The sequence below is a fragment of the Hordeum vulgare genome, chromosome 7H (assembly GCF_904849725.1).
Source record: "Hordeum vulgare subsp. vulgare chromosome 7H, MorexV3_pseudomolecules_assembly, whole genome shotgun sequence".
NCBI classification, from domain to species: Eukaryota; Viridiplantae; Streptophyta; class Magnoliopsida; order Poales; family Poaceae; genus Hordeum; species Hordeum vulgare.
Window position 1 is genome coordinate 18233917 of NC_058524.1, and position 11579 is coordinate 18245495.

The 11579-nt window shown below is 46.5% G+C and overlaps 2 protein-coding genes and 1 pseudogene across 2 annotated transcripts; 2 read left to right on the forward strand and 1 right to left on the reverse strand.

The window, feature by feature from the left end:
- The first annotated feature begins 3604 nt into the window (after positions 1 to 3604).
- LOC123408468 (magnesium protoporphyrin IX methyltransferase, chloroplastic) lies at positions 3605 to 4975 on the forward strand. The gene has a single exon (XM_045101572.1). The coding sequence runs from the start codon at positions 3864 to 3866 to the stop codon at positions 4836 to 4838; it is 975 nt and encodes a 324-aa protein (XP_044957507.1). The 5' UTR covers positions 3605 to 3863; the 3' UTR covers positions 4839 to 4975.
- A 93-nt stretch (positions 4976 to 5068) lies between these two features.
- Positions 5069 to 6026, forward strand: LOC123408469. Its single transcript, XM_045101573.1, has one exon. The coding sequence runs from the start codon at positions 5162 to 5164 to the stop codon at positions 5747 to 5749; it is 588 nt and encodes a 195-aa protein (XP_044957508.1). The 5' UTR covers positions 5069 to 5161; the 3' UTR covers positions 5750 to 6026.
- A 987-nt stretch (positions 6027 to 7013) lies between these two features.
- Positions 7014 to 8379, reverse strand: LOC123408058 (annotated as a pseudogene).
- Positions 8380 to 11579: the final 3200 nt, after the last annotated feature.

An 11579-nucleotide genomic window follows, 5' to 3' on the forward strand; every position in this document is an offset into this window, starting at 1 on the left:
TACAAAACCACATACTCTAAGGACCGAAGATTACCTCATTCCACCTTTTTACATCCTCATCTCATCAAGGGTCATCTTGGTCATTTATCAACGGCTCCTAAGCCATAGGTAGACCTCACAGGCATGTAAACCTTTCACTCCACTTGAATAAACACAAGAGGGAATACATTCTCACTCAGCTCCTTTGAACATGTTCATGTTAGTGTTCAAACCATGCATGCCAATTTTCATGTGAAATGGAATAGTATTGTCTCGTTTGTCTTGCCAACGGAAAAATAACAATGTTAAGTAGACGAAAAATGTCAATAAAATTCTTGTCCAACTTCTTCATTTTTGCAAGATCTAAATTCTTGGTCATGCATCTAAACATTTGCATGTAACAATTTGACATGAATATGGATATGTATAGATTTTTTTTCTTTTACATTAAGAACAATGTTTTTGGCCGTCGGGAGCCAAATAGAATATCCGGAAGTAGGAGGGTTGCCCCACAAGGCGCGTCTTGGGTGGGCCGCCCATGGTACAAAGTGCATCGAGTCATGCACCATAGCAAATCAGGCTATTGTAGCGATCATCTTTTTAAAATTTCAAAATATTTTTCAGTTTCATGTTTTTGGGTAATTTTGAACAATTTTTGAAATGCAAACGTTTTATAACAACAATTAAATATGAACTACTTTTCAAAACATGAACATTTTTTGAAATATTTCGGCGGAGTGGGGTGAGTTTATTGGGGAAGTCCCCAAAAGAACTGGTCCAAATAGCTTTTCCGAGAGTGGACTCTGGGCAGAGAGTACAATACCTGAATAAAAGGGTTCACTTCTCACATGCTTCCGTAACATATACCATGAATGCTATATCTTGCTTATGACGAGTATACCGGGAGATCCTATCTACCGCCTTCTGCGGCAGAATGTCACGACCTCGAACAGGGCAGTCCTCCGACTTGACGGGTCCACGCAGGAGCTCTGAGGGGAGTAAGGAATAAAAAAACATATGCGCCAGCTAGGATTAGAGTTCACGATCGCGTCATACTAGACACAGATGGCTAGACACTCCTGCCAAAAAGTGTTCATAGTGAATACGCGACGGGAATATTTTACAACTTGCTACAGCTGTAATATCGATTATTTTTCCTTTTCTTTATAGTTTCTTAAAAATTCTGAATAATTCTTTATGAAATTCTAAATATTTTTGCAAACTTGCGGACAATTTTAGAATTTGTAAACATATTTTAAAAGCTGGAACATTTTTTTAAGTTCTGAACAAAATTTGTATAAAGGGACATGTTTACAAACAATACGAGAAATTTTGATAAAACTAACATGTTTGCAAAAACACAAACATTTTTAAAATTTGTGAACAAAACTTGGGACATGAGAACAATTTTGGGCAAACACAAACAAGTTTCGAAAAAATGGGAATAACTGATAAACATCGTTAGAAATTTCAGAAAACATAATGTTTTTCATTCATGAACCAATCTTGAAAAATTTACATTTTTTATAATTTCAAAAAAATAATTGACAATCAAGAACAAGTTTTTTAGAAAAATATGAATACTTTGTAAGAAAATAGAACGGGGAATATTTTTTAATTTGTGAATTTTTTTTGAAAATGGGAACATTTTCTAAAATAAAAAATTATTCTGTTAATCTCAAAGAAATATTCACAAATCGCAATTTATTTTGAAGTCAAAAACAGCATTACAAATTAGCAAATATTTATCACAATTGTGAACATGATTTGTAAACAGGAATAAATTTTTGAATTCCAAACAATATTTGAAATTTCCAAAACTTTTTTGAAAAAGGTGCAAATAAACTAGAAAACAGAAAAAAAAAAGTGAAAAGAGAATAGAAGGAAAAAAGGAAACAGGAAAAATATAATCGGGAGAAGGGAATGTTCCAAGCCGGAACGAATGAACTTATCAAATTGACCTGCCCGGTCATTCGGCTAGCGCAGCACCCTGTGTGAAGCGGCGAAAATTTGCCGTAGAACACGGCAAGTAGGGATTTCTGAGGATGTCATCCGTATCGCACGCAGAGCCACGCAGCGACAACGCGCATGGCTCGTCCCAGTAACGTTCTATGTTTGTTCTGCTTTTCATTTCTTTTTCTTTCTTTTTTATATTTTTTGTTTCTTGTTTCATTTACTCAGTTTTCTTGATTTTCATTTGTTTTTTGTTTCTTTCTCAATTTTCATACATACATATTTTCCTTTTTTATGGTTTTATGTTTCATTCTCAGTTTTCAATTTTTCCTGTTGCCTTTTCTTATTTTGCACTCATATACTTCGGTTTTGTTGTTTCTTTTTTCTGTTTTTGTCTATTTATTTTATTTTTATCTTTTTTAATACATTTTACCATTTTACTGAATAAATGTTTTGATGTCTATTGTTTTCATACACATTTTGCTGAATAAATGGTTTGATGTATATTGTTTTTTACATTTTTTTTATACATCTAAAACATTTTTAAGTACAGGATAAAATTTTCATATATAGGATTATTATTTTCAAGTATAAATCTTTGTCTAATTTTGTGTGCATATCTTATATTTTTCTTATACATTCGATACATGGTAACATTTTATATATACACGTTCAACATTTTACAAATACTCTCTCCGTTCCTAAATATAAGTCTTTTAAGAGATTTCACTAGATGACTACATACGAAGCAAAATGAATGAATCTACACTCTAAAGTATGTCTATATATACATCCGTATGTAGTCCTCTAGTAGAATCCCTAGAAAGATTTATATTTAGGAACGGAGGGAGTACATGATTAAAAAATAAACATATATTTTAAGATTATTACTTTTTCTATATATAGTGTATATATATTTTATAGATGATAACTCCCAATGCTTACAATGACAAATTTAGTTATGTGAGAATGACAACTTTAGTTGACAAGCACTCCAACTTTCGTGCTTATGTTTATTTTTGACAGAAAATTACCATGTGTCACTTGAATTTGCCATCTGTGTGCGACTGAAAATGTCATCGAAAAAAGTCAAGGCCGAAGTGCCACGCACTTGGCATGTGACACTTCCATTTGGAATGGTTTTTGTATGCATGTTACATTTTTTTCAAATATACTTCCTCTGTTTTTAAATATAAGTTTTTTAAAGGTTTCACTAGAAAACTACATACGTATGTATATAGACATATTTTGAAGTGTAGATTCATTCATTTTGCTTCGTATGTAGTCACCTAATGAAATCTCTTTAAAGAATTATATTTAGGAACGGAGGGAGTACAATTAGCAAGCTTGAAAAGTTATATTTTTATGTCTACTTTTTCCATGCACACTGTACAGTATTTGACATTTGTTTGCATACATCGAATACATTTTTTCTATACACATTTTTTTAATGGCATGACTAACATTTTTCAAGAAAATATGTAAAGTGCTTTTTGTAATACACGTATTTAGAATATTTGTACGCATAAAAAATAAAATAAAGCAAAAAAAAACAACGTTTTTTCTTTCTTTCTTTCTTTTGTTTTTCTATTTTCTAACACACGTCTACATTGTGTTACACATTGTACATATTTTTGTATATGTCAAGAACATTTTAAATATTTACATATTTAGAATATTTGGAAGTATAAATAAATAAAAACAATAAAAAACAGAAGTTAAAACTAGTTTTTTAGAAACATCAGGAAAAAAAGACTAGGCAGTGGCATTCCGCGCTGTGCCCAGTGTCCACAAGAATTTCAGGGAACCTATCCTTAATAGTAAGTCTTCTGAGGGGCTATCCACAAAAACCCTATCCCCAAAATCCCCAGCTCCAGCACCCGCGAACCACTCGAACAAGATTCAGCTGCTCCTCCACGCTCCGACCGACCATGGCGCGCGCCGCCGTCTCCACCGCGCCGCTCTCCCGCGTCCACTCCCCCACGCCGTCCGTCTCATTCCACCCTCTGTCCCAGCTCCGCACTCACCAGCAACGCAGGCCCCTCACCGTCGCCTCGGCGCTGCCGGAGGTCGCGGACCTCCCGGGGCTCTCCCTGCCGGCCGCGGCGGCCGCGGCCGCCGCGCTCGCTGCCGCGGTGTCCCTCTCCGACCCGGAGCGCCGTCGCAAGGCGCAGGCGGAGGCGGTGGGCGGCGGGGACAAGGAGGCGGTGCGCGCCTACTTCAACTCCACGGGCTTCGAGCGGTGGCGCCGGATCTACGACCCGGCGACGGACGACGTGAACCGCGTGCAGCTGGACATCCGCGAGGGCCACGCGCAGACGGTGGCGGCGACGCTGGCCATGCTGCGGGACGCTCCCGACGTGCCGCTGTCCGGCGCCACGGTGTGCGACGCCGGGTGCGGCACGGGGTCGCTCTCCATCCCACTAGCCTCCTCCGGCGCGTCCGTGCTCGCGTCCGACATCTCCGCCGCCATGGTCTCGGAGGCGCAGCGGCAGGCGCAGGCCGCCGCCGCGTCGTCGTCGCCGGAGTTCCGGATGCCGCGGTTCGAGGTGCGGGACCTGGAGAGCCTGGAGGGGCGGTACGACATCGTGGTGTGCCTGGACGTGCTCATCCACTACCCGCGGGAGGAGGCGCAGAAGATGATCCGCCACCTCGCCTCGCTCGCCGAGAAGCGGCTGGTCATCAGCTTCGCGCCCAAGACGCTCTACTTCGACGTGCTGAAGCGCGTCGGCGAGCTGTTCCCGGGCCCGTCCAAGGCCACGCGCGCCTACCTCCACTCCGAGAAGGACATCGAGGAGGCGCTCCGCGCCGCCGGCTGGCGCGTCAAGAACAAGGGCTTCATCTCCACCCAGTTCTACTTCGCCAAGCTCTACGAGGCCGTGCCCGTCGCCGGCGGCTCGTCGTAGCAAACATGTTCATAGACCGAGACGCCGTGTGTTCATTCCCAGAATTCTCAATTTTGCCATGTCTTGTAGGGTGTAGCTAATACATGTATCTGTAAACTCTAATCTCTCGGTGGTTTAAGCACGATTCGTTCTTGTTATCATGCTGCGTCAGACTCAGAGCTAGGCATTGTGCCATGAGTTTCTTCTTGGATCTCTGAACTCTGCATTGTGCCATTTGCTCTGGTCTGTATGCCAGTGCACTCAGAGCGAGCGAAGAGACGTGGAGCAGAGCGGCTGCAAATAAAACAGAGTGCTCTGCATATAGTCGAGAGCGCCAAGGGGCTATGCTATTGCTGCAGATAATGCAGGGCGCCACCAGCAACCATCGATGCGCGACGCTCTCCACCGCACGCTGCGGTGTCCTCCCCGCCCACCCACACCCGCGGGTCGCCGTCCCCGTGCCACGCCGGCGCGCGCGCGCGGTCACCGCCGTCTCGGCCAGGCCACGCCGCGGAGGCGCGCGCGGGGACCGCTCATGGGACGACGACGGAGGCGGCGGCGACGAGGACGGCATCGACGAGAGCTTCTTCGGGGACGCGCGATACGAGGAAGAAGACGAGCCGGAGGAGGAGGAGCCGCCGCCTTTGGGGCCGGGGCGACGGACGGCCGCATCGCCGGAGTCGGCCGGGGGGCAGCTGCGCGGGTCGGACGTGCTGCGCGCGCTGCAGCGGGCGGCCGCCGCGAAGGAGGCCAAGAAGAGGAGCAAAAGGGGCGCCGGCGCAGCGCGGCCGGCGGCCACCCGGCGGAAGGAGAAGGCCGTGGGGGAGGCGGTGACGGGGGAGGTGAGGCCGATAGAGATAAGGCGCGAGTGGGCGCCGAGGATCCGGGAGCTGGAGCTCAGGGTGCAGCAGCTGCTCCACAAGCACCAGTAGGAACCGCAAATCGTAGGCCCTGTTTGTTTCATAAGTCCTATGACTTTTTTTAAGTCCTAACTTATAAGTCATAAGTCCCTACCTGTTTGTTTACAGGGACTTATAAGTCCCGAGTTCCTACCTGTTTGTTTACGGGGACTTATAAGTCCATGTTGCACCATACCAGTTGCTACATGTGTTAGCAAAAATTCAACAACCCTAATGCAGTACTCGATCAAGCTGAGACGTAGGTACCATACCAGGATATTTACTAGCGAACCTGCAGATGAACTAGCGATCAAGTCGAGTACTGTGGATGAACTAGCGAACCTGCAGATGAACTAGCGATCAAGTCGAGTACTGTGGATGAACTAGCGAACCTGCAGATGAACTAGGGAGACGAGGCGGCGGCCGGGCGGCGTCGGGGCGGGCGGCGGCTGGGCGGGCGGGCGGCGGGGCGGCGGCGTCAGGGCGAGCGGGCGGCGGGGCAGGCAGCGGCTGGGCGGGCGGGCGGCGGGGCGGCGGCGTCGGGGCGAGCGGGCGGCGGGGCGGCGGCGTCGGGGCGAGCGGGCGGCGGCGTCGGGGCGAGCTGGCGGCGGGGCGGCGGCGTCGGGGCGAGCGGGCGGCGGGGCGGCGGCCGGGCGGCGACGGGGCGGGCAAGGACGGGGCGGGCGGCCGGCGGCGGGCGGTGCGAGCGTCGAGTCGTCCTGTCCCTGGAGCGATCCGGGCAGGCGGTGCGAGCGTTATGGACCAGAAAATAAGTCTCAATAAGCTCATATTAGAGAGTCTTATTTCATAAGTCCCAATTAACCATAATAAGTCCCAATAAGTCTCTAGTGTTTGGTTTAGGTGGGACTTATAGGGACTTTTTTAAGTCCCAAAACCAATAAGTCCCTGGAAACAAACACCCTCGTAATCTTTGGTAGTAAGTAAAGAAGATTAAATGGCTCGTAGTTTGTCGTCGGAGCGACCAATCCATGTTTGTGCCGGCGAAGAAGCGTGCTTTGAATCTGTTGACTGAATTTTGATCCTTGGAGCACAGGCAGCTCTTCTTGTATATGCACGCCCTTGTGATTCTGAGATTTTTCTAATGAAACTTCCCGTGTACTAAAGTAAATTGACAAAAACTACCACATTTCGCGCAACCGTGTCGAGTAGTTATCACTTTACGATTTTGTGCGGAAAACTATCAAATTTTTTCTAATATGTAGCAAAAAACTACCAAACTTCTTAACTGCCCGATTTAGCTCTTTTAACCGTTTTTCTAGCTAGGCTGGCCCACATGTCAGGTGCCAGCATGGTCCCGCGCATTCCATCGAACATCTTTAGCGCGAGCCCCGTCGGCGCTCACCGCGCTGCTCGCGGCGTGGCCGACGACGGAGCCGTAGTACTCCCTCTCCGGCTGCGCGTGCGCCTCCCCACGCCCGGCCATGGCCATGGGCAGCGGCACGGACCTCCCGAACCGCCGCGGCAAGAAGTCCCTCGCCAGGTTGGCCAACACGGCGAAGGCGAAGAAGGCGGCGCAGAGCTGTAGGCAGTGCCTCGGCAGCGCCGAGAAGCCCTCCACGCCGAGGATGGCCATGTTGTGGTAGATGAGCGCGTAGGGCGCCTTCCAGTACCCGTCCGGGTTGCCGACGTCGAAGGCCTCGTAGAAGAGGAAGAAGGTGAGCGGCGCCACGACGCAACCCATAAGCGTGCCCACGGCCTGCCCGACCACCATCGACCGCGGCGATGTCAGCGTCAGGTGCAACTTCTTGAAGTCGTGCATGAGGTCGGCGGAGACGAGCACCAGCTGCTTCACCAGCCCGCAGGTGACTAGCCCGGCCACCACGCCGTTGTCCTTCCCCGCCCACGCCGCGAACACGAACAGCGCCACCTTGCCGTAGTTGTACCCCATGTTCATGTCGGTGAGCTCGGTGTCGTAGGCGTTGCAGAACCCGAGGCCGGCGCCAGCAGGTAGGCAATCACCACGAAGTACCACTTCACCTCCCGGAACATGAGCGGGATGGCCACCACCGCCACAGCGCTGAGCACGCCACCCACGCCGGGATGTTGTCCCTGTTGAACACCTTGTTGCGCTGCAGGTCGTCGATGGCCACCGAGTCCTCATCCGCCACTACAATGCCAATGCAATGTCAGCATGGTTCATCCGTAACAAAAGGTCAAAGAAACTCGAACAAGTCTTGTACTATAATTCACCTCTGTTGAGACGGCCACGCTGCGGTTTCTCGTGTATGCTCTTGAGGGTGACGAGGATGACTTTGTGGAAGTTGTAGAAGTCGTCGCCAATGAGCAGCGCAATGCAGAGGAAGGCCTGGACATGGAGGGGACAGCTTAAGCCATTGTGCCTGAGCTAGTCCTTGAGGAACACCTAAAATTCAGCAACACACACACACCTTGTAGCCGTACATGCCTGTCATGCTGCTGGCATACGCCTTCGCCGAGTACCACTTCCCCTCCTGGTTGCTCATGAGCGGCCACATTACGCCCCAGGAGAGGACGACACCGAAGAGGAGAGAGAGGTTGACGAGGTGCGAGCAGATCATCCCGGCGCCGACATACGTCAGGCTGAAGTCAAAGAAAAATCTGGCGAAGGAATCGACCGCGAGGTCCGGCGGTGGCAGCTGAAGCGATTTGGCTGACGCGACCATCGTGGGGAGGCGCACGCGCAGCCGGAGTGGGAGTACTACGGCTCCGCCGCCAGCCGCGCCCGCGAGCAGCGCGGTGAGCGCCGACTCGGCTCGCGCTGAAGCTGTTCGATGAAATGCGCGGGGCCATGCTGGCACCTGACATGTGGGCCAGCCTTGCCAGAAAAATGGTTAAAAGAGCTAATTCGGGCAGTTAAGAAGTTTGGTAGTTTGTCGCCACAGATTAGGAAAATATTGGTAGTTTTCCGCATAAAATCGTAAAGTGGTAGCTACTGGACACGGTTGCGTGAAATGTGGTAGTTTTTGGCAATTTACTCCATGTGCTAAGAACATCTCCAACGTGGACCTTTAAACGCTTGCAAACGTTCGGATCAAGGTGTTTAGACATGATAAGTCATCCAACGCAAATTTGTACTCCCTCCGTCCTAAAATAAAATAAGTGATTCAAAAATGATTCTACTCTGTAATAACTTTAGTATAAAATAGACTTATTTTTGAGTCACTTATTTTGGGACGGAGGGGGTATTTGTGTGTAGTCATGTCCGCCTATCTGCTTTTCATGAAACAGAAGCAAATCAGGAAAGTTTTGTAGTCATGTCCGCCTATCTGCTTTCACGAAACGGAAGCAAATCATGAAAGTTTTGTAGTCATGTCCGCCTATATGCTTTCCACTAAGCGGAAGCAAATCATGAAAGTTGTGTAGGATACACGCCTGACCCATCGAAAATCAAGACAGACTAAAACACGCCCTTCTCCCTGCTCTTTTCGCATTTCGACACCGCATGTACCCGTACAAGGAGTTGTCGGAGCAGGCAGAAGTGGAGTCTCCAGAGAAGGTGGCCGCATGCAAGATCAACTCGACAACACGACAAGTCCGCCACATCAAAACTAAGGCAAAGCTGCCACTACAAGAAATATGTCAACTAACGACCTTTAATATTGGTCACTGAATGGTCATTGATTTCCATTTGTGATCTTTTTATGACCAAAAACAAAAGGTCTAAAGCTGAGGGTCTTTAGTGAACTATAACGACCTTTTTTCTGAATTGGTCATAGGATTTTATGACCAAACAGAAGGTCGTAGGTTTAACGACCAAATAATTTGGTCACTAGCAATCTGCTCACACCACGTCAGAGCCACCGTGGCAGGCTGACGTGGCAGAATTATAACCAAATGAAAAGGTCGTAAATAAGATTCAGCCCGGTCCATTCCGGTCGTATACATGGGTCGGGCCCAATAATTTGGCCTTTTATTTTCTCGGATATAATCTTTTACTCAGCAGGTTTTTAATTAGTCTACTTTTCTTTTGGGCCTTGGCCTACTCTTTTTAGTCTAGTTCTTGTTTGGGCCTTGGCCTACTCTTTTTTTAGGCCCAAGCTTTTTTAGACAAATTCTAGTTTGGGCCTTGGCCTACTCTTTTTTTAGGCCCAAGCCTTCTTAGTCTATTTCTTGTTTGGGCCTCGGCCTTTTTGCTGTCCAAACTAACTTTAGTGCCAAACAAAATAGTCCAAACAAAACTTAAATAATTTACAACTTCATAAAATACTTCATCAGGTTCAAATAGAGCAAGACATTGTTTCATCACCAGAATGACCAATCACTTAAATAATTGACAACTTCACAGGTGCACAGCTTCACAAAAACTCATCACGCATTTCCACCAAGCTCTCAAAGTCCATGCGCAGCGGACTTTCCTGATGGTCCGTCGCAGCCACCATAGTTGCTTTCTGCCTGGTGACTCTATCAGGTTCATCAGGTTCCAGGATCCTCTTTGTTTGTCCTGGAGGTGGGGCCATCACCCTTCCTGGAGGCATTGCAGCAGATGCTTCTGAGCTCTTCCTCTTCTTGTTGGCTGTCTTCAGTGCCTTGTATAAATAGCACAGAAAAAATTAGATCACAAGATAAATATGTGAGCACAAGGAAACACGGAGCATACAAGAACCCGAACCCTCCAAGCAAGACAGAGTTTGCACCATAACAGTCTTGTGCACTACAACTTCATCCTCCTTAGGATTGTACTCTGGGTCATCACTGATAACTCCACTACCTTCTTGAACCCCATTAGTTGTACCTTCTAGTACATCATTTGTTTTCCTAATCATTGACGCTATTGCATCAGTGCCAAGGGACTGGAATATCCGATTGTTCCTCATCATATTTCTAGCCCTAACCTTCTCGTACTCGGTGAGAGGATGCTCATCTTTGCAAGGCAAAGTAAACATAATTATTACGTTAATTGTTGGAATGCATGGACAGACAGCCAAACATATCTTATGATATTTTATTATCATTTAATCCTACTTATTCAGCTAAGGAAGAGTAACAGCACACATGCACAGCTAAGCAAGCTAATTCAGATTACAGCAATACATTTGCATAATAAAATCTAACAGTATTTTACATCACCAGCCTCCAAGATATTTTACTTAGCATATTACATTTCACTTAGCATATTAAGACACATTTTATAAATCTGACAGTATAACCACAAGGAGCAACTTGCATACCACTGGTTGGCCTTGAGTTTGACCTTGTCATCCTTGACATGGATGATCTTGAGGTGGTGCTTGCAAAATAGAATAAACAACAATCAGATACAACATGGATAAAGTAAAATGATGCACTTATATCAATAAAGGAAAGCATTTAGACGAGCATGCACATACATGTAATACATGTGAAGCTAGCAAACTTGTTGGATCAACAATATAGTGATGTAGTTAATGCATCAGTACTAATACATGTAAAACACTTGGACCAGCATGCACATACACGTGTAGCAATGCACATACAGTTAATGCATCAGTACTAAACTGACAGTTGAAGCAAGCAACTAAATTGAAGCACTTGGACTAGCATGCACATACAAGTGTAGCAATGCATCAGTATTAAAACATGTGAAACAGGAGGTAGTAATGTACTAAACTGATAGTTGAAGAAAACTATATATGTGAAGCAAATTTTATCCATGTACCTGCAATCATCTATAAGCAAAGTAATTACTCAACTGTATCCCTAATGGAGGCAAACATATGCATTCATAGCAACTGGTTGCCCAACATTTGGTGAATAAAAAGCAAGCAGTGTGCAAGCAAGCAAGCAAAGTGCATAAGTGCTACTAATACAAGCAAGCAATCAAGCAAAGTGCATAAGTGCTACTAATACAAGCAAGCAAGCAAAAGAAGTGCTATTGATAGAAACA

What these genes read in the sequence shown, in the direction of transcription:
- LOC123408468 (XM_045101572.1), top strand. Translation starts at nt 3,864, where the DNA reads ATGGCGCGCGCCGCCGTCTCCACCGCGCCGCTCTCCCGCGTCCACTCC.
- LOC123408469 (XM_045101573.1), top strand. Translation starts at nt 5,162, where the DNA reads ATGCTATTGCTGCAGATAATGCAGGGCGCCACCAGCAACCATCGATGC.